Here is a 21920-nt window from a genome sequence, read left to right as displayed (position 1 = left end):
ATTATTTTTTATTACAAATATTTGTACTATAAACATTCAAAACACAAATAGTATTTTTCAGTTCACCTCATACAAGTACTGTAGTGAAATCTCTTTATCAGGAAAGTGTAACTTAGAAACATAGATGATTTTAATTATATAAGTGCACTCAAAAATAAAGCAATTAAGACCTTTAGAGACTAGAAGTCCACTCAGTGCTACTTCTTTTTCTGCCAATCGCTAAGGCTTGGTCTATGCTACGAGTTTATGTTGGATTTAGCAGCATTAAATCGAATTAACCCTGCATCCGTCCACACAATGAAGCCATTTTTTCGACATAAAAAAAGGGCTCTTAAAACCGATTTCTGTACTCCTCCCCAATGAGGGGATTAGCGCTGAAATCGACATCGCTGTTTCGAATTAGGGTTAGTGTGGACGCAATTCAAAGGTATTGGCCTCTGGGAGCTATCCCACAGTGCACCACTGTGACCGTTCTGGACAGCACTCTGAACTCGGATGCACTGGCCAGGTGTACAGGAAAAGCCCCAGGAACTTTTGTAACTCATTTCCTGTTCGCCCCAGGCGAGTTCATCAGCACAGGTGACCATGCAGTCTCAGAATTGAAAAAGAGCTCCAGCATGGACCGAATGGGAGGGACTGGATCTGATCGCTGTATGGGGAGAGGAATCCGTGCTATCAGAACAATGTTCCAAAAGACGAAATGCCAAAACATTTCAAAAAATCTCCGAGGCCATGAGGGACAGAGGCTACAGCAGGGATGCAACACAGTGCCGCGTGAAACTTAAGGAGCTCAGACAAGCGTACCAGAAAACCAAAGAATCAAACAGACGCTCCGGGACAGAGCCCCAGACATGCCGCTTCTACGCTGAGCTGCATGCAATTCTAGGGGGAGCCGCCACCACTACCCCACCCCTGTCCGTGGACTCCAATGATGGGGTACTCTCCTCCATGCCTGAGGATTTTTCAGATGGGGAAGATGAGGAGGAGGAGGACGAGCTTAAGGAGAGCACACAGCACACCATTCTCCCCGACAGCCAGGATCTTTTTATCACCCTGACTGAAATACCCTCCCAACCCAACCAAGCCGGAGAAGGGACCTCTGGTGAGTGTACCCTTTTAAATATAATACATGTTATAAAAGCAAGCGTTTTTTAATGATTAAGTAGCCCTGAGGACGGGGGATGCATTCGTGGCCAGTATTGCTCCTGGAAAAGTCTGTTAACGTGTCTGGGGATGGAGTGGAAATCCTCCAGAGACATCTCCATGAAGCTCTCCTGGAGGTACTCTAAAAGCCTTTGCAGAAGGTTTCTGGGGAGAGCAGCCTTATTCCGTCCTCCATGGTAGGACACTTTACCACGCCATGCTAGTAGCAAGTAATCTGGTATCATTGCATGACAAAGCCTGGCAGCGTATGGTCCCGGTGTTTGCTGGCATTCAAGCAACATCCATTCTTTATCTCTCTGTGTTATCCTCAGGAGAGTGATATCATTCATGGTAACCTAGTTGAAATAGGGGAATTTAATTAAGGCGACATTGAGAGGTGGCCATTCCTACTGGGCTGTTTGCCTGTGGCTGAAAGGAAATCCTCCCCACAGTTAGCCACGCGGTGGAGGTGGGGGGGAGCTTTGGCGCTGAGCTGTTCATGTTTGGCTAGCAGGGATCTTCCCTGATACCAGCCACACAGTGGGGGGAGAGATAAAGCAATCATCCCAGAAAATTGAATGGCGGGGCGGGTTAGTTTGGTTTTTGCTGCTGCATGTTAACAGGAAAACCGCAGCACTAAATGGCCAACTCAACCTGCTTTGCTTGGTATGGGAGAGGAGGGCGCTGCTGTTATGAAGGTTGCAGAAGCCGAAAAACTATGGCTTACCATGGCCGCCTGCAAGCCGAATTCTGTTGCCCGGCACTGCGTGTGTGATCTCTAACACCAAAGCTGCAGGCACTCAATATAAGATGCAAAATGCGACCTCGTACCAAAATCACATGTGCTATGTAATGTGAATAGTTTAGTTCACCGTGGAAGAGTATAGCCATTGTTCTGTAAAATGTATCTTTTAAAATACTTCACTCCCTTTTTTTCACTCCAGCAGCTGCCAATGTTTCAAGCCTCCCTCCTCCGTCCCAAAGGCTATCTCAGATAAGGCGGCGAAAAAAATGCATGCGCTATGAAATGTTCTCTGAGCTCATGCAGTCGTCTGGCACTGACAGAGCTCAGCAGAATGTGTGGAGGGACACAATAGCAGAGTACAGGAAAGTGGCCGATGAACGTGAGGAGAGGTGGTGGCAGGAAGATCAGAGGAGGCATGAGGCAATGCTGGGGCTACTGCAGTATCAAACGGACATCCTCCGGCCTCTGGTGGAGGTTCATGAACGGCAGCAGGATCACAGACTGCCGCTGCAGCCACTGTTTAATTGCCCTCCCTCCTCCCCAAGTTGCATAGCCTCCTCACCCAGACGCCCAAGAACATGGGGGGAGGGAGCTGTGGAGGCTCCGGGCACCCAACCACTTCACCCCAGTGGACAGCCCAAGCAACAGAAGGCTGTCATTCAAGAAGTTTTAAAGTGGCCTTTTCCTTCCCTCCTGCCTTCTTCCCACACCTCACCTGAGCTACCTTGTGAGTTATCTCCCTATTTTTATAATCAATTAATAAAGAATACATGTTTTTTAAATGATAATGACTTTATTTCCCTTGCAAGCAAGCTGTGATCGAAGGGGGAAGGGTGGGTGGCTAACAGGGAATTTAGAGGCAACCAAGGGGGCGGGTTTTCATCAAGGAGAAACAAACAGAAGTGTCACACGGTACCCTGGCCAGTCATGAAACTGGTTTTCAAAGCTTCTCTCATGTGCACCACTTCCTGCTGTGCTCTTCTAACCTCCCTGGTGTCTGGCTGCGCGTATTCAGCGGCCAGGCGATTGGCCTCAACCTCCCACCCTGCCATAAACGTCTCCCCCTTTACTCTCACAGAGATTGTGGAGCACACAGCAAGCAGCAATAACAATGGGAATATTGGTTTCGCTGAGGTCTGAGCGAGTCAGTAAACTGCGCCAGCGACCCTTTAAACATCCAAATGCACACTCTACCACCATTCTGCACTTGCTCAGCCTATAGTTGAACAGCTCCTGACTACTGTCCAAGGTGCCTGTGTACGGTTTCATGAGCCAGGGCATTAAGGGGTAGCCTGGATCCCCAAGGATAACTGTAGGCATTTCAACATCCCCAACAGTTATTTTCTGGTCTGGGAAGTAAATCCCTTCCTGCAGCCATTGAAACAGATCAGAGTTCCTGAAGACACGAGCATCATGAACCTTTCCTGGCCATCCCACGTTGATGTTAGTGAAATGTCCCTTGTGATCCACCAGTGCTTGCAGCACCATTGAAAAGTACCCCTTGCAGTTTATGTACTGGCTGCCCTGGTGGTCCGGTCCCAAGATAGGGATATGCGTTCCGTATATAGCCCCACCACAGTTAGGGAATCCCATTGCAGCAAAGCCATCTCGTGTGACCTGCACATTTCCCAGAGTCACTACCTTTGATAGCAGCAGCTCAATGATTATGTTGGCTGCTTGCATCTCAGCAACCCCCACAGTAGATTTGCCCACTCCAAATTGATTTCCGACTTACCGGTAGCTGTCTGGCATTGCAACATTCATTCATAAAATCGGTTACCCCAGAAACTGGCTAATTGAGTTTCACTTTCAATCCAATTGCTGCTTAAATCACTGAAACTTGAACTCTTTCAACATTGTAACTTCTGCTCACTGTTTGCCATTTCTTACACTTGTCCATATTGTAACTCAAACTCCATTTTAACTTGTCCCAAACTCCATTTTAAAAATGCTTACTCCATTTTGCAAAAGCCTAATGTAATCTTATTAGTTTAGTTTAGATGTGTGAATGAGGTATGTATGGATGGTGGAATCAACCTCCAGCCCCAGCCTGTCCTGATAAAATAAAGTGTAAACACCCAGTGGCTGAAGATGCGGACAACAGCCCTGACAAAGTAAGAGGAGTCCACCCTCAAAAGAAAAGAACAAAAGTACAATTGAAGAAACATCAGAGCCAGGTCCTAGGCTGAAAGTCATGTCTGCAATTGACGGGTGATCAATCACACCAAACCCAGAGGCAGCGTGACACAGCAAGACCTATAGACTCTAGATTGAAACTAAAGCCTACAAAAAAGGATGGATGAGATGGAAGACTTTGGGGAGGGTACCATTCTGCAGCCAACATGGAAGGGCATCGGTGCATGCCCAACGGAGACCCAGCTCTTCCTTGTGCCCGGCTTTCCTGGCCAGTTAGCCGTCACAGGCATCGAACCCAAGATATTAGTTATTGGTTATAAATCAAATTGTGTTATCATAATAAACATGGCATTTTCTTGTCTTGTCCCCTGAAATGATCCTGTGTAGTTTTCTTGGCATAACAACCTTGAGAGATCATCAAGTCCAGTCCCCTGCCCTCACAGCAGGACCAAGCACCATCTAGATCATCCCTGGTAGATGTCTATCCAACCTGTTCTTAAATATCTCCAGTGATGGGGATTCCACAACCTCCCTAGGCAATTTATTCCAGGGTTTCACCACCCTGACAGTTAGGAAGTTTTCCTAATGTCCAACCTAAACCTCCCTTGCTGCAATTTAAGTCCATTGCTTCTTGTCCTATCATCAGAGCTCAAGGAGAACAATTTTTCTCCCTTCTCCCTGTAACACCCTTTTAGATACTTGAAAACTGCTATCATGTCCCCCCTCAGTCTTCTCTTTTCTAAACTAAACAAGCCCAATTCTTTCAGTCTTCCCTCATAGCTCATGTTTTCTAGGCCTTTTATCGTTTTTGTTGCTCTTCTCTGGACCTTCTCCAATTTTTCCACATCTTTCTTGAAACGTGGTGCCCAGAACTGGAGACAATACTCCAGTTGATGCCTAATCAATGCAGAGTAGAACGGTAGAATGGCCTCTTGTATCTTGCTCACAACACTCCTGTTAATGCATCCCAGAATCATGTTTGCTTTTTTTGCAACAGTGTCACACTGTTCACTCATATTTAGCTTGTAGTCCACTATGACCCCTAGATCCCTTTCTGCAATACTTATATTTACTTAGTCAATAATCCAAATAGTTTTCTTTAAAACCATAGGCACCAACTTTTCCCGGCGCTGGTGGGTGCTCAACCCCCATTCCCCGCCCTGACTCCACCCCTGCCCCACCCCCATTCCAACCCCTTCCCCAAAGTCCCTCCCCAACTCCACCTCCTCCCTGCACCTATTGGACCCCTTCCCCAAATCCCTGTCCCGGCCCCGCCTCTTCCCCAAGGGCGCCGCATTCCCCCTCCTCTCCCTCCCTCCCAGCACTTGCCTGAAAGTGTGGCTTCAGGAAAATCAGGGTTTCCCTGGAAATGTTGCTTTTTACGACAGTAGGCTAGATTCTGATCAGGAGAATCAACGTGTAATTGCAAATTGTGGAATCATTTCAATTGCAGTCTAAAATGTCTGTCCACATTTTCTGTTTCCACATTTCTGCAGGGAAACATTAGAGAATATTTCGTTCCGGAAAACATCTTAACCCCTGTAGCTCAGCATCAGCTCATTTATATTAAGGGTGAAAGATCAAGTTACAACACATAATGTGAAAATGTTCAGTCCATGACGAAACAGAAAGATCTCCAAAAATATCATGTCCAAGAATAATCTAGAGATCATGTAGCCACTGTGCTGGCCCTGTATATGATGGAAACCACTTCAAGCCAGGGGGTGCTGCATCCCCAGTACCCCTAGTTCCAGCACTTAAAACTTATTTTTAAAGGCTCTGTATCTGACTGAAAATATTTCTTAGACCAAGAGTCCTGGTCAGTGTTTGAAACCCAAACATTGGAGCATTAGGACATTGAAAGTGAAATGAATTAAAGTTGTAGAACTGCTTTCTTTCCAGTGTCTTGTGGTGTTTAGATGTTGCTTGTAATTATTAGAATTGGGAGCACTGGCTGTTGGGAGTCTGAAAGGACAGGAAACAGGAAGGAGGGGGAGGAGTTGAAGAGGCTGAAGGAGAGCTACTGGGGTGATATTTAAAAGTTTTTCTCTGCAAGGAAGAGAGCTAGAAACATCCTTTGTTTAGAAAACAGAAGCTGAGAAGTTGAATCCTTGTCAAACCCAACTTCCACTGGTGAAACAAGGGAACTTTTTACAGAACAGAAGCTGTTCAATGATCAGTGCAGCTTAAAACACAAGAGCTGCAGGCCTGTCTATATTTGCGAGTTGGGAGTTTGCCCTAACACTTAGTCCCGCTCTGTCACACCAGTGCAGTCCCCAGGGCTTCAGAGCTGAAATTCAACTGGGAGTTGGGCTCCTTGGAGAATCCCAGCTCATATTTGGAGCCCGGTTGGTTTCTGGGATTAGTATCACTTCTGTAATCTGAAAACCACCTTAATTGATTCACCACCATGTGACTCCAGTTTCCTGTTATGTGCTGTGCTACTAATTAGTGAATGAATAAATACCAGTCAAACTCAGATAATTGAGGTCTCTCTCTAATTTATAAAATGACTGAATTGGAAACAAGTTGGAATATGACACTCTCCCTATTTCCGTTGTTCGGATTCATTCCCTTGGTGCCCCTGATGTCATAAATCCATTAGGACAAACAGTCACCTTGGGTTTGGGTGGAAAAACATCCCCCTACCCACCCTTCTGAACCCTCAGAATGAAACCTCCCAAATAATTTCTCTTTCTCCAGGAAAAAAATCAGGCCCATTGCAAGACTTTGAGGGAAGAGAGAGAAAAACTGCAGGGATTTCAAGTGACTGGAGAGGGGAAAAGCTGGGAGTATCTGGTAGGTGCCTGTTGTTTCTGACCTGCTGAGACTTGTGGTGAGAGGTCTGTTTTTAGGCAGATTCCTCTGTGGGCTTGGTGAATGTGGGCATCAGTACATTTCTCCATGATCCTAGATTTTCTGTGTTAGGTTCATGTGCAGAATCTAAGCTCTTGTGTCAGGGAATGAGTTAATTTCTAGCCCTTGTGACTTTCCCTGTGTCTGCGTCATTTCTTGGGTTGGTGAATTCTTTGATTTCTTTTTTCCCTTGGAACTTCTGTCAGTGTAATGCTGAGTCCTGCCTCCTGCTGCTCTGGATCTCCATTCTCAGAGGCCATTGATAACACAACGTCCTAAGCACGTCAGACATGGAAACATCCCTTTCCAGATACATTGGGGAGAAATGAAAGAGGTGTAAGAGAATCCTCTCCCAAGTAACCACAGGGTAGAATCAAGTGTCAGAAATCTTAGGTTTGCAAAGAAATTCTCCCTCCTGCACACTCAGCACTCCATAAAAGACCCCAGGCTGCTTGCTTGTCCCTGACCAGCCCTTTCCCTGTTGCTTTACAGAAACAGACACAAGAGGAGAGGCAGAAAATTGTTTCTGAATTTCAGCAACTGAGGCAGTTCCTGGAGCAATAAGAGTGACTCCTGCTGGCCCGGCTGGAAAAGCTGGACAAGGAGATAGTGAAGATACAGAAAGAAAATGACACCATACTCTCAGAGGAGATTTCCCATCTCAGTGAGCTGATGAGTGAGCTGGAGGGGAAGTATCAGAAGCCAGCAAGTGAATTCCTGCAGGTGAGACTGAGTTAGAAACATTGGAGATCCCCACACAGGGAAGGGAGGACTCCAGAATCATAAGCACAGGGGTCCAGCAGTCAGAGATCTCACTGTAACTTGGCGCGTACATTGCTGACATGTGAATGACAACTGGTCATTGCAGAATTAAAGACTCAGAGATATGCGAGAAGGGAAAGCCCCATTAGCTCAGGGAATCCATGGCCTCTGTTCCCTATATTTGCAAAATCCCTTCCCTGGGAACCACTGCCTCTGTCAAGTGGGACTGACATTCTCTCTCTCTCTCTCTCTCTCTCTCTTCTCTAGGATGTCATATGCACCTTGAGCAGGTACATGGCTCTCTCTCACTCCCCCTCACACTTCACAATGCTGGGAAAGAGCTTGGTGATGGTGATGGTGGTGGTGGTGATGATGTTAGCACTGCATCTCCCAAGGGCTCTACAGCAAAATGTGTAGGGAAGGTCACATTTTGGATAGAAATCTTTCTGATCTGTTTAATCCTGAGGTTCTCACCATATTACAGAAGACTCTGGAATTCTCCATTCAGTGGGAAAGACTGACCCAGTAGTTCCTAGAGATGTCACATCGCTGGGGGAGTGGCTGCCTCAAGATTGTGGGGATGGAATATGGGCCTATCATTGCTGGGGTACTGGACACCATTCAGCCCAGGGCAGCAGCGATCAAGAGTCTTTCCCACGTGAGGGCTGTTTGAAGCCCTGTGTGGAATGAGCTGGGGAGTGGGGAGCTAGTGTCTCAGTCTAGTTCCTAGAGGACAGATTTCTACAACACTTCACCTGGGAACATCCTGTCCCTCAGAGCATGGAGGCCAAGGAGTGAATTGGCCACGGAGACTCAATTGCCTCCTTTTATCCCCAGAGCTGGTCTCTCCAGGACAGAGTTGAAGAATATTAATGAGACCTTTGGGGGAAGATTTCACGACCACAGCCTGTGTCCCACCTGCTCTGACTCCAGGCCCATTAGAGCAGCAGCTTTCACTAACAACAAATTATAACGTGTCACTAAATGAAATGTACAAATGTGAAGTTTTCTCTCCAGGTGTGAGAAGGGGAAGTTCCAGCAGCCAGTGGAGATTTCTCCTGAACTAGAAGCGAGACTCAACAATTTCTCCCAGAAAACTGTTGCCCTAATGGAGATTCTGAGGAAATGCAAAGGTGCTGAGAAGGGATCTAGGTGGGGAAAGTGGGATGAGCCCCTGAGACTGTGGGAGGGGATGGGCTCTGGCCACGGGGGTCATATCTATTGAATGACAGGAAAGCAATTGAGCTGGTGTAACAGGTGCCCAGGTGTCAGGACGTCTCACATTCATTCATGAGTTAACAAAGGTCACACCATTGAGGCCCAAATTTAGCAAAATGGCCTAATTTTCAGTCCCTGATTTTCTCTCCCAACTTGCAAAGCCCGTGGGGGTCACAGACACAGGGATGCTACTCTGGCTGCATCTCAGGACTTGCCTTGCCTGTGCCAAGGTCTGCACGGGCCTCTGGAGCCACTGACTGGGGGAGTCGCAAACTGCCCCCTCTATTTCTCTGCCAATTAGGGTGAATTTGGCCCATTGAGCCAACACTCTCCCAGCTCCAATCTCAACACTTATTAAACAATTTTATTATTCTATGGAGGACGAGGGCCCCATTGTGCTGAGCTCTGTAGAGATGCTGAGTGAATAAACCCAAGGGACCTACAACTACGAGCCCTGAGCCTGCAAACTCTTAACATCCCATTAATGTCAAAGGGACCAAATTTCAGAGTAACAGCCGTGTTAGTCTGTATTTGCAAAAAGAAAAGGAGTACTTGTGGCACCTTAGAGACTAACCAATTTATTTGAGCATAAGCTTTCGTTAGTACAGCTCACTTCATCGGATGCAACAAAGGGACCAAAGTCTGCTAAAGTCTTTGCAGGATCTGGGTCTAGGGTCTGAGAAAAGGCAATAGGCGAATGAGACAAACCAGCTGGAGTCTGGAGGTTGGGAGGGGCTGATGAGAGGAAAGGAAATCTCTCTGACAGATTGTATCTCCTAGGGTGGTTGTGAGACCTAATGGCTGTTGATTTCATTGCTGTGAGATGCCTGAATGAGAGAGGTAAAAGAAGGTTTCAGATTTGTTTATATTTATATTAAAGATCTGAGTGTGTCCCTGTCCCTCTCTGTTTCTCTGTCAAAATTCAAACCAAGTTAGGTCAGTTAAGAGTGGGGATATTGTTACAAACATGAAAGCAAGAAATCTCGCCTCTTTTCGCCTTTCCCCCTCCAGACACTCTGCCATTTGCACTGGGGACAAAAAGAGGGGAAACCCTAGGAGCACAAAGACAGGGTGAGGTTGCAGGTGAAAACGGTCTTTAAATTATAAGAAAATTCCCATGAAAACACACTGCACCTAAAGTTACCAACCAAACCAACACCAGTCATGACACACCCAGCACTACAATGAAACCATGAAATACAGAGGAGATCCCGAGCTGAAGTCACACAAAAGATCCTGACACCAACCTTAGTGCTGAGTTCATGCCTATGCTGATGAACAGAAACACTCTCCCTGAGCAGCATCCAAACACCCTTAACTCTGACCATGGGGTTCTCATGGACATTCACAGAACCTTTAATACTAAATTGAGAGCTCTCTGCCCTGAGGGCTGACACATCCCCCTCCTTTACCCCAGTTTCTCTGCTGCTGGGAATGGAGAAGGCCCAGCAGGGGAAGCTGGGAGCTGAAGCTTCTTCAGGCAAATGAGAAATAGAGTGGGGAACTGCAGTGACATCTCTGCTCAGTCTCAGGTGCCCAGCACAGAGGCAGCTCCCTGGGATCCAGGCCCGTCCCAGCCAGAACAGGGCTGCTGGGAAGAGTGAAAAATGGTCCCAGCCTCCCCCAGGGCTGAGCTCTGCCACAAATGCTCTGATTCTCTCTCCCCCACAGCGAATGTGACTCTGGATCCAGACACGGCTCATCCCAACCTTGTGCTGTCTGAGGATTTGAAAAGTGGGAAGTGGGAAGAAATGCAGCAGCATCTGCCCGACAACCCTGAGAGATTTCACACTGAGCCCTCTATGCTGGGCTGTGAGGGATTCATCTCGGGGAGACATTGCTGGGAGGTGGAGGTGGGGGATGAGGGATCCTGGGTTGTGGGGTTGGCCAGAGAGTCTGTGAGGAGGAAGGGAGAGATATGCCCCAAATAGGGGATCTGGGCTGTGGGGTATGCGCTGGATCAGTTCTGGGCTCTCACCTCCCCTGTGACCACTCTGCCCCTGAGTTGAGTCCCCAGCAGGATCCGGGTTTGTCTGGACTGTGACCAGGGGGAGGTGACATTTATTGATGCTGGTGACGAGGCCCCGATCTTCACTTTCCTGCCGGGCTCCGTCCCTGGGGCGAGAATCTGACCCTGTCTCTGGGTGGTGGGGGTAATTCCCGGCTCAGACTGTGTCCCTGAGACACGGGGGAAGAGGGGCAGGGCCATCCCTAGGGGGCTGTGGGGCCTGGGACAACTCCCCCTCAGCCCCAGCCCTGCCCCCACTCCACCCCTTCCCCCAAGTCTCCGCCCCACTTCTTCCTGCCCCTGCTCGGTCCCCTCCCCACTCCCATTCCACCCCTTCCCCTGCGCCCCTGCCTGCCCCTCGCCTCTTTCTGACTTCCACCCCCTCCCCTGGGGGCCCTGAGATCAGCCTCTCTGGCCTCAGACCATAGGCTCTATGACCTCCTCCTGTGGACTTTCTGTCAAGCTTTCTCTATGACCCTGGAAGTTGCATCAGGCCTCAACTCTGTGCAGTCTCTGGACTATCAAACCATAGAGAGCATTGAGTGCGGGAGGCAGAGAGGTCAATTTCACTGCCCCCGGGGACTGTGCAGACCCTTTGCCACCGTCCTCTGTGATCCAAGGGGACTCTGAGGATCCTGGGTCAGCCACTGCCACTGAGGCATGAGGGCGAACAGCCCCATGGGAAAGCAAAAATGGGCTTCTCTAGCCCCAGTCCTCCTAGCGCCTATGACCTGAACCATTCCCATCTACCCAGCCTTCTCGCTCATCTCTGAGCCCCTGGAGGACCCCTGTCTACCCAAAGCCGGATACCTCATCTCTATGGCCCCTGGAAGCTCCTCCCTCTCCCTCCCTGCCACCCCAGGGATGGGAGGGGGAAGAACTTTAATTTCCACCTGTGATGTTTGAATTTTGAAGGCAGATGTGGGATTGTTTCCCCTTAAATTGGTTGTGTGAACCCAACACCGGTGAGGAGAGCCGTGTAGGTCACTATGATGCTAGCCTGGACCTTACAGTAGTATGTTACTATCCAGCCTGCACACTGGGCCTTGTGCTTTGTATCAACATGTATGTCCAGGGCCAGCCCTAGGGAAAATGATGCCCTGGGTGAACTTGTATTTTGGCGCCGTTGGCCCCCGTGGGCTCCCCGCACCGAGCCCCCTTCATGCCAATCCCTGTAACCCCCCCCCCCCTCCTCCCGGCACCCACCTGCAGAACCTGATCTGGATGCATGGTGCAGCTGGCATTGCTGCTCACACCCCCTCTCAAACACTGCTTCTCCACGCACCCCTAGGGGCTGTGGAAGTGTCTGTTGCCTCTCTGGTGTGGGGGTGTGGTTTTTCATTAGCGATAAGGGTTGTGAAGTGCATGGAAATATAAAGAACAAAAAGGAGAGGTGTATTTAACCACAAGGCTTCTAGCTCCTGCTTTGTAGCATCATTGCTACCGACTATTTCCTGGCAGAAGAATTTCTCACGGGTCCAAATGTAGGGGCAGGCGATCCAGGTGACTGCCTGGGATGCCGGACTTGGGTGGCGCTGAGCTCGGGGTACTGTTTGTGACAAAAGTTTAACAAATGGCGGGGGGCACCAAAGACGCAGTTTTACTTTATGTTAATAAAGTTTTGCTTCTGAATTTATGTTCACGTTATCAGTAGAAAATATGGTCCAGGTCTACACAGGTAGTTGAGCGCCTAAACCCCAGATTTAGGCCTCTAAATTCCAGTTTTAGGTTGTCGTCATGCCTCATCTGGATGCCTGTCTCTCATGTAAGCTCCAGCATGATCCACACACCAGGGGAAGGTATGCACAACTCCCCTGCCTGTAACCCCTGTGAGGACAGATCTGGTATGCATGCTCTGAGCACCTCTCCTGGAAGAGGTGCCATTAAAATCAAGGAGGACCTGGTGGGGAAGATGCCCATATTATAGTTTTCAGCCCACTGATTAAAGCAGTCACCCAGGATGTCAGAGACCTGCATTCAATACCCCCTCTGCCTGGGGAGGAGAAAAGATTTGGACATGGGCCTCCCACATCTCTCAAGAGCATGCCCTACCCACGGGCTATTCTCAGGTGGGGCTCCCTCACTCTCTCCTGTTGAAGCTGTTCCATTGAGAATAAATACTTAAAGAGTCATCGAATTCGGGGGGAGTGAGAATGAGAATTGTTCTGTTGCCTAAAACATGCACCTGGAAAATCCCTGCTCACATGCTTTCCGATCTTCAGAAGATGGGGGAATTGAACCTAGCACTCCTACATCACAGCGGAGTGCACTAATCACTCGGTTACGAGGTAAGCAGCACCAGCTCCCCTTCTGGTCACTTTGTAAGGTGTGGGCAGGCACCTGCGCTGTTCTGAGGCCCTTGGAATTGCAAGCTCTTGCTTCAAGAGCATAGGTGAGGAGAGGTTCTTTGGTCCTGCTTGCAACAGGGGCTCTGCAGCACTCCACTGAGCAGACGCTGACCGTGTTTTCCAGACAGCCAGCTTAGAGCAAGGTGGGGTGAGTTGTGTGGCTGTGGTTTAGGGAGCAGCCTGGTTTTCTCTCTCTCTATGCCCTGGTCTACACTAGGACTTTAGGTCGAATTTAGCAGTGTTAAATCGATGTAAACCTGCACCCGTCCACACAATGAAGCCCTTTATTTCGACTTAAAGGGCTCTTAAAATCGATTTCCTTACTCCACCCCTGACAAGTGGATTAGCGCTTAAATCGACGTTGCCGGCTTGAATTTGCGGTACTGTGGACACAATTCGATGGTATTGGCCTCCGGGAGCTATCCCAGAGTGCTCCATTGTGACCGCTCTGGACAGCACTCTCAACTCAGATGCACTGGCCAGGTAGACAGGAAAAGAACCGCGAACTTTTGAATCTCATTTCCTGTTTGGCCAGCGTGGCAAGCTGCAGGTGACCATGCAGAGCTCATCAGCACAGGTGACCATGATGGAGTCCCAGAATCGCAAAAGAGCTCCAGCATGGACCGAACGGGAGGTACGGGATCTGATTGCTGTTTGGGGAGAGGAATCCGTGCTATCAGAACTCCGTTCCAGATTTCGAAATGCCAAAACCTTTGTGAAAATCTCCCAGGGCATGAAGGACAGAGGCCATAACAGGGACCCGAAGCAGTGAAACTGAAGGAGCTGAGGCAAGCCTACCAGAAAACCAGAGAGGCGAACAGCCGCTCTGGGTCAGAGCCCCAAACATGCCGCTTCTATGATGAGCTGCAGGCCATTTTAGGGGGTTCAGCCACCACTACCCCAGCCGTGTTGTTTGACTCCTTCAATGGAGATGGAGGCAATACGGAAGCAGGTTTTGGGGACGAAGAAGATGATGAGGAGGAGGAGGTTGTAGATAGCTCACAGCAAGCAAGCGGAGAAACCGGTTTTCCCGACAGCCAGGAACTGTTTCTCACCCTAGACCTGGAGCCAGTACCCCCCGAACCCACCCAAGGCTGCCTCCTGGACCCAGCAGGCGGAGAAGGGACCTCTGGTGAGTGTACCTTTTAAAATACTATACATGGTTTAAAAGCAAGCATGTGAAAGGATTACTTTGCCCTGGCATTTGCGGTTCTCCTAGATGTAGTCCTAAAGCCTTTGCAAAAGGTTTCTGGGGAGGGCAGCCTTATTGCGTCCTTCATGGTAGGACACTTTACCACTCCAGGCCAGTAACACGTACTCGGGAATCATTATAGAACAAAGCATTGCAGTGTATGTTTGCTGGCATTCAAACAACATCCGTTCTTTATCTCTCTGTGTTATCCTCAGGAGAGTGAGATATAATTCATGGTCACCTGGTTGAAATAGAGTGCTTTTCTTCAGGGGACACTCAGAGGAGCCCATTCCTGCTGGGCTGTTTGCCTGTGGCTAAACAGAAATGTTCCCCGCTGTTAGCCACAGGGAGGGGGGAAGGTTGAGGGGGTAGTCACGCGGTGGGAGGAGGCAAAATGCGACCTTGTAACGAAAGCACATGTGCTATGTATGTAATGTTAACAGCAAGGTTTACCCTGAAAGAGTGTAGCCACTGTTTTATAAAATGTGTCTTTTTAAATACCGCTGTCCCTTTTTTTTTCTCCACCAGCTGCATGTGTTTCAATGATCACAGGATCTTCTCCTTCCCAGAGGCTAGTGAAGCTTAGAAAGAAAAAAAAACGCACTCGCGATGAAATGTTCTCCGAGCTCATGCTGTCCTCCCACACTGACAGAGCACAGACGAATGTGTGGAGGCAAATAATGTCAGAGTGCAGGAAAGCACAAAATGACCGGGAGGAGAGGTGGCGGGCTGAAGAGAGTAAGTGGCGGGCTGAAGACAGGGCTGAAGCTCAAATGTGGCGGCAGCGTGATGAGAGGAGGCAGGATTCAATGCTGAGGCTGCTGCAGGACCAAACCAGTATGCTCCAGTGTATGGTTGAGCTGCAGCAAAGGCAGCTGGAGCACAGACTGCCACTGCTGCCCCTCTGTAACCAACCGCCCTCCTCCCCAAGTTCCATAGCCTCCACACCCAGATGCCCAAGAACGCGGTGGGGGGGCCTCCGGCCAACCAGCCACTCCACCACAGAGGATTGCCCCAAAAAAAGAAGGCTGTCATTCAATAAATTTTAAAGTTGTAAACTTTTAAAGTGCTGTGCTTAAAGTGCTGTGTGGCATTTTCCTTCCCTCCTCCACCACCCCTCCTGGGCTACCTTGGTAGTCATCCCCCTATTTGTGTGATGAATGAATAAAGAATGCATGAATGTGAAGCAACAATGACTTTATTGCCTCTGCAAGCGGTGATTGAAGGGAGGAGGGGCGGGTGGTTAGCTTACAGGGAAGTAGAGTGAACCAAGGGGCGGGGGGTTTCATCAAGGAGAAACAAACAGAACTTTCACACCGTAGCCTGGCCAGTCATGAAACTGGTTTTCAAAGCTTCTCTGATGCGTACCGCGCCCTCCTGTGCTCTTCTAACCGCCCTGGTGTCTGGCTGCGCGTAACCAGCAGCCAGGCGATTTGCCTCAACCTCCCACCCCGCCATAAACGTCTCCCCCTTACTCTCACAGATATTGTGGAGCACACAGCAAGCAGTAATAACAGTGGGAATATTGGTTTCGCTGAGGTCTAAGCGAGTCAGTAAACTGCGCCAGCGCGCCTTTAAACGTCCAAATGCACATTCTACCACCATTCTGCACTTACTCAGCCTGTAGTTGAACAGCTCCTGACCACTGTCCAGGCTGCCTGTGTATGGCTTCATGAGCCATGGCATTAAGGGGTAGGCTGGGTCCCCAAGGATACATATAGGCATTTCAACATCCCCAACAGTTATTTTCTGGTCTGGGAATAAAGTCCCTTCCTGCAGCTTTTGAAACAGACCAGAGTTCCTGAAGATGCGAGCATCATGCACCTTTCCCGGCCATCCCACGTTAATGTTGGTGAAACGTCCTTTGTGATCCACCAGAGCTTGCAGCACTATCAAAAAGTACCCCTTGCGGTTTATGTACTCGGCGGCTTGGTGCTCCGGTGCCAAGATAGGGATATGGGTTCCGTCTATAGCCCCACCACAGTTAGGGAATCCCATTGCAGCAAAGCCATCCACTATGACCTGCACATTTCCCAGGGTCACTACCCTTGATATCAGCAGATCTTTGATTGCGTGGGCTACTTGCATCACAGCAGCCCCCACAGTAGATTTGCCCACTCCAAATTGATTCCCAACTGACCGGTAGCTGTCTGGCGTTGCAAGCTTCCACAGGGCTATCGCCACTCGCTTCTCAACTGTGAGGGCCGCTCTCATCTTGGTATTCATGCGCCTCAGGGCAGGGGAAAGCAAGTCACAAAGTTCCATGAAAGTGCCCTTACGCATGCGAAAGTTTCGCAGCCACTGGGAATCGTCCCAGACCCGCAACACTATGCGGTCCCACCAGTCTGTGCTTGTTTCCCGAGCCCAGAATCGGCGTTCCACAGCATGAACCTGCCCCATTAGCACCATGATGCATGCATTGGCAGGGCCCATGCTTTCAGAGAAATCTGTGTCCATGTCCTGATCACTCACGTGACCGCGCTGACGTCGCCTCCTCGCCCGGTATCGCTTTGCCAGGTTCTGGTGCTGCATATACTGCTGGATAATGCGTGTGGTGTTTAATGTGCTCCTAATTGCCAAAGTGAGCTGAGCGGCCTCCATGCTTGCCTTGGTATGGCGTCCGCACAGAAAAAAGGCGCGGAACGATTGTCTGCCGTTGCTCTGACGGAGGGAGGGGCGACTGACGACACGGCTTACAGGGTTGGCTTCAGGGAGCTAAAATCAACAAAGGGGGTGCCTGTACATCAAGGAGTATTTCAGGCAGGACTTCACGGAGGGTTCCAATAAGAAATGGTGCACCTAAGTTATCGTTGTTATTGGAACAAGGAGGTTAGCCTGGCCTCTGATTGATACATGGCTAGATTTACCTCGCTGCACCTTCTCTGTGAGTGACTGCAGTGTGACCTAGAGGAATGAGTCCCCTAGACAGGGGAGGAGGCAAATGAGTACAAAACAAATCTGGTCTATTTCTTGTTTTGACCCACTCCATCTATCTTTTACATCTTTGGCTGGCAGCAGACGGTGCAGAAGGACTGCATGCCATCCACATCTCATGGCTGCTCGGCAGAAGATGGTATAGTACGACTGCTAGCAGTCCGTATCGCCTGCCCGCTCACCATAAGACGGTTCAATAGGACTGACTGCAGGACTAAAGAGAATGACCTGCTCAAGTCACTCCAAATTTAGTCCCTGCGCCCATGTCTGCCCAGGCGCTCCCAGCCGACGTGGCCAGGAGCACCTCGGACATGAGGATGACGGCTACCAGTCGTACTGTACCGTCTGCTGCCACAAGGCAAGGGGTTGCTGCTACTGTGTAGCAATGCCGTACCGCGTCTGCCAGCACCCAGGAGACATAGGGTGACGGTTACCTGAGCGGGCTCCATGCTTGCAGTGGTATGGCGTCTGCACAGGTAACTCAGGAAAAAAGGCGCGAAATGATTGTCTGCCCTTGCTTTCACGGAGGGAGGGAGGGAACGGGGGCCTGACGATATGTACCCAGAACCACCCGCGACAATGTTTTAGCCCCATCAGGCATTGGGATCTCAACCCAGAATTCCAATGGGCAGCGGAGACTGCGGGAACTGTGGGATAGCTACCCACAGTGCAACGCTCCGGAAGTCGACTCTAGCCTCGGTACTGTGGAAGCGCTCCGCCGAGTTAATGCACTTAGAACATTTTCTGTGGGGACACACACACTCGAATATATAAAACCGATTTCTAAAAAACCGACTTCTATAAATTCGACCGTATTCCATAGTGTAGACATACCCTATTTTGATTTCTTGTGTGTTCTGAATTCTAAGACATAATTTCTCTATCTGTCTGCTGTGAACACAACAGCGCCAAACTCCTTTCCGTAAGATCATCTTAGGTACTTAAGCACACCCAGGAATCTGAGTTTAACCTGATGGGTTTTTTTAATTCTGTGTTCTCTGTAATGCTTCTCAGTTAACAATCAGTGTGCTGGCTTAGAAGGAGCCGTGCAATAACGTATAACTGCCGGCGATACACAGAGAACAAGGTGCAAGCCCTCCTCCAGCATCACACCTTGGTGTCTGTCTTCTGCTTGGCAACTTTCCATTCCTCCAGCGCCAGCCCCCAGCCCCCGCAGAGGGCAGGTGGAAAACAGGTTTCCCTTAGGACAGGGGCAGGGAAACTTTTTGGCCTGGGCTTCTCAGTTAACAATCAGTTAACTTTTGTTAACTTAACAATTGATGTGATTGCCTTTTATGAAACATACACATAATAATATATGTTGAATTCTTTCTATTTGCCTTCTGGTTTCTCAGACCTTTAGGCTGCACTCAGATCATATTTTCAAGTTTTTCTCTGCAATCAAGAAAGCTAGAAACTTCCTTTGTTTAGGAAAGGAAAGCCAAGAGTCTCTCCTCATCACATGCTTCTAGGAGCTGGGGCTTTAACAAACACAACAAATACAATGAACCTCATTAGAAAATCTTGAGTGCCGGTAACACCGCAGCTTCTTTACACTGAGCCAGAGCTGCCTTAGTGTACATGAGAATCAGGCCTTTGAAACATTGATCTCAGCTTAACCTAGGTTTTCTCCTGTGAATTTCATATCACTAGACTTCGAAGGATTAGACTTTATTGGTTGATGTCTGTAAATGTTGATTTCACTCTACACACAAAAACCAGGAAAAACTACTCCCACTGCTAATAACTGAAATTTACCAATAGGCACAGTAAGAACAATGCGTCCTAAGAAGTTATTAGACATTGATTTAAGAATATTTACTTTGCATATTTGGATATGTGATGTTGACATTCTCTATTTTAATGGTTGTGAAGCTTTAACTTTTGGAATCTGTCTCTACTGTCATTACATAGTTATTGTCTGACCCAAATATTGTCTGATCCCGCCCTAAATCTCCCACCACTGTGAACATTTAAATGGAGGACAATTGGAATGAAATGCTAAAAACCCAGATTTTTGTGCAACTGTGAATGTTTAAATCAATAAATATAAAATTGCTTAAAAATATATATTAAAAAAAAAAAAGAATTCTACCAAGCCTGACTATCCCGCCTTAGACACACAAATCCTGCTCCTGCAGGCTCATAGAATCGTAGAAGATCAGGGTTGGAAGGGACCTCAGGAGGTCATCTCGTCCAACCCCCTGCTCAAAGCAGGACCAATCCCCAACTAAGTCATCCCAGCCAGGGCTTTGTCAAGCCTGACCTTAAAAACCTCTAAGGAAGGAGATTCCGCCACCTCCCTAGGTAATCCCTTCCAGAGCTCATCCTCACAGGGGGATGCCTCTCATTGCAAGACCAGAGCCCTAGTGGTACATTTTTCACTAAATGGTCCAGAGGGAGCCATGGCCACAGAGAACCCCCTGGAAAGTCTCCAGGAGGAAGCTACATGTCCCGTCTGTCTGCAGTAGTTCACAGAAGCTGTCACTCTGGTGTGTCGGCACATCAGCCAGTGCTGGGAGGGATCCGATACAGCCGTCTCCTGCCCTCAGGAACTGAGCAACACAGAAACATCAGGCTGAACAGGCAGCTGGCAAACATGGTAGAAATCACCAAGCGGCTGAGTTTACAGGCAGCAAAAGGAGCAGGAGAGGACGGGGTGTGTGGGGAACACCAGGAGGCTCCACAACTTCTGTGAAGAGGATAAACTTCGATCTGTGTAGTTTGCCATCTGTCCCGGGCTCTCCAAGCTCACACGGTGGTTCCCAGAGGAGGCTGCACAGGAGTACAAGGGAGGGAACTGCTGTCAAGTTTAATGGGTAATAACTTTGGATTTTAATTTCAGGCTAATTTCACTGAAAGTTACCTGGCACAGGCATGAAGTATCATTCAGCTCTGTAAACCGTTCATGGTATGGGAGATGCTGTAACAAAATACAGAGGAACAGAGGAAGGTCTTTAACGATACCTGATGTGGGAAAATGTCCTCTGAGATTCTGATGGGGATTCCTGAAAACCTTCATCATATAAAGAATTCTACCAATCCCAAAGGATCAGACATGTTACCCACCAAGTTAATGAATACTTCAGTTCTTACCCAAGTCCACGCTTACAGCCAATTCTTGTTAACTAAAGTACGATTTATTAAAAGAAGAAAAGGCAGTATTGGCTAAAAGATCATTAGACATACAAATGCGAATAGAGTCCATAGGTCAGTTTCACCATAGAGATGACGCGTTATAATTGAAAAGAGTCCTTTTCAGAATCATTTCATCACGTTCTAGTCCAATGTCCAAATGTTCAATATCAGGGCGGTCCAGAGAGGACTGGAGATCTCAGTCTTACGACTCGAACTCCCCCTGAAGAAAGCTTAAGAAGATCTGAGATAAAAGGATCAGGTCCCAAGAGTTTATATAGAAGTTTTTGCAGCCTCTCGACAGCAGGCAGTCCTTGGGTGAACAATAGGTTTTGGAAGTAACCTCCTATTTCCCAAACATCACAGGTAATAAAACTACATGGATTAATATAAGGTAATTATCTATAAAGCAGTTCATAGACAGTTTACCACAAACTTTAAAAAGAGATATATATACAATGACATTATTGCACCCAAGTTTCATTTAAATGTTAATATTTCCTTTTGACTTCTGAATTAACAAAATACAGTCGTCGACAGAAACCCTTTGGTTATACTGTTAATCTATATCTCGTTACAGATTAACATAGACTACTACAATTACTATGTTCTAGGGCTGTCAAGTGATTAAAAAAATTAATCGTGATTAACCGTGCTCTTAAACAATAATAAAATACCATTTATTTAAATATTTTGGATGTTTTATACATTTTCAAATATATTGATTTCAACTGCAACACAGAATACACTCCATGCATCTGATGATGGGTTATAGCTCACAAAAGTTTATGCCCAAAGAAATATGTTAGTCTCTAAGGTGCCACAAGGACTCCTTGTTGTTTTTACAGAATACGAAGTGTACGGTGATCACTTTATATTTTTTATTACAAATACTTGCACTGTAAAAAACAAAAGAAATAGTATTTTTCAATCCACCAACTGCAACTACTGTATGCAATCTCTTTATCATGAAAGTTGAACTTACAAATGTAGAATTATGTACAAAAAATAACTGCATTCAAATGTAAAACTTTGGAGCCTACAACTCCACTCAATCCTACTGCTTGTTCGGCCAATCACTCAGAAGAACAAGTTTGGTTACAATGTGCAGGAGATCATGCTGCCCGCTTCTTGTTTACAAGGTCACCTGAAAGTGAAAATAGGCGTTCACGTGACACTGTTGCAGCCGGCGTCACAAGATATTTACGTGCCAGATGCTCTAAAGGGTCCTAGGTCCCTTCCTGCTGGAACCACCATTCCAGAGGACATGCCTCCATGCTAATGACGGGTTCTAATCAATAACGATCCGAAGCAGACCAGACCGACACGTGCTCATTTTCTTCAACTGAGTCAGATGCCACCACCAGAAAGTTGATTTTCTATTTTGGTGGTTCGGGTTCTGCAGTTTCCCAATCAGCGTGTTCCTCTTTTAAGACTTCTGGA

At 48.0% G+C, this 21920-nt stretch overlaps 1 protein-coding gene and 1 pseudogene across 2 annotated transcripts in view; both read left to right on the top strand.

The window, feature by feature from the left end:
• LOC311530891 (zinc finger protein RFP-like) overlaps nt 1-10992 on the top strand; it is a 181845-nt pseudogene extending 170853 nt beyond the window's left edge. The window contains exons 3-8 of the transcript XR_014714581.1: nt 6728-6823; nt 7373-7603; nt 7910-7932; nt 8660-8775; nt 9872-9931; nt 10532-10992. The product of XR_014714581.1 is annotated as a zinc finger protein RFP-like (transcript). The remainder of the gene's footprint in view (nt 1-6727; nt 6824-7372; nt 7604-7909; nt 7933-8659; nt 8776-9871; nt 9932-10531) is intronic.
• On the top strand, nt 60-2707 carry LOC311530905 (uncharacterized protein; the record flags this gene model as incomplete). Its single annotated transcript, XM_084647935.1, has 2 exons — nt 60-1102; nt 2088-2707. The coding sequence occupies exons 1-2, from the start codon at nt 733-735 to the stop codon at nt 2705-2707; spliced, it is 990 nt and encodes a 329-aa protein (XP_084504061.1). The 5' UTR covers nt 60-732.
• Nucleotides 10993-21920: the final 10928 nt, after the last annotated feature.

The sequence above is a fragment of the Lepidochelys olivacea genome (assembly GCF_965140295.1).
Source record: "Lepidochelys olivacea isolate rLepOli2 genome assembly, chromosome: 14".
Classification (NCBI taxonomy): Eukaryota; Metazoa; Chordata; order Testudines; family Cheloniidae; genus Lepidochelys; species Lepidochelys olivacea.
This window is presented reverse-complemented; position numbering and strand designations above follow the sequence as displayed.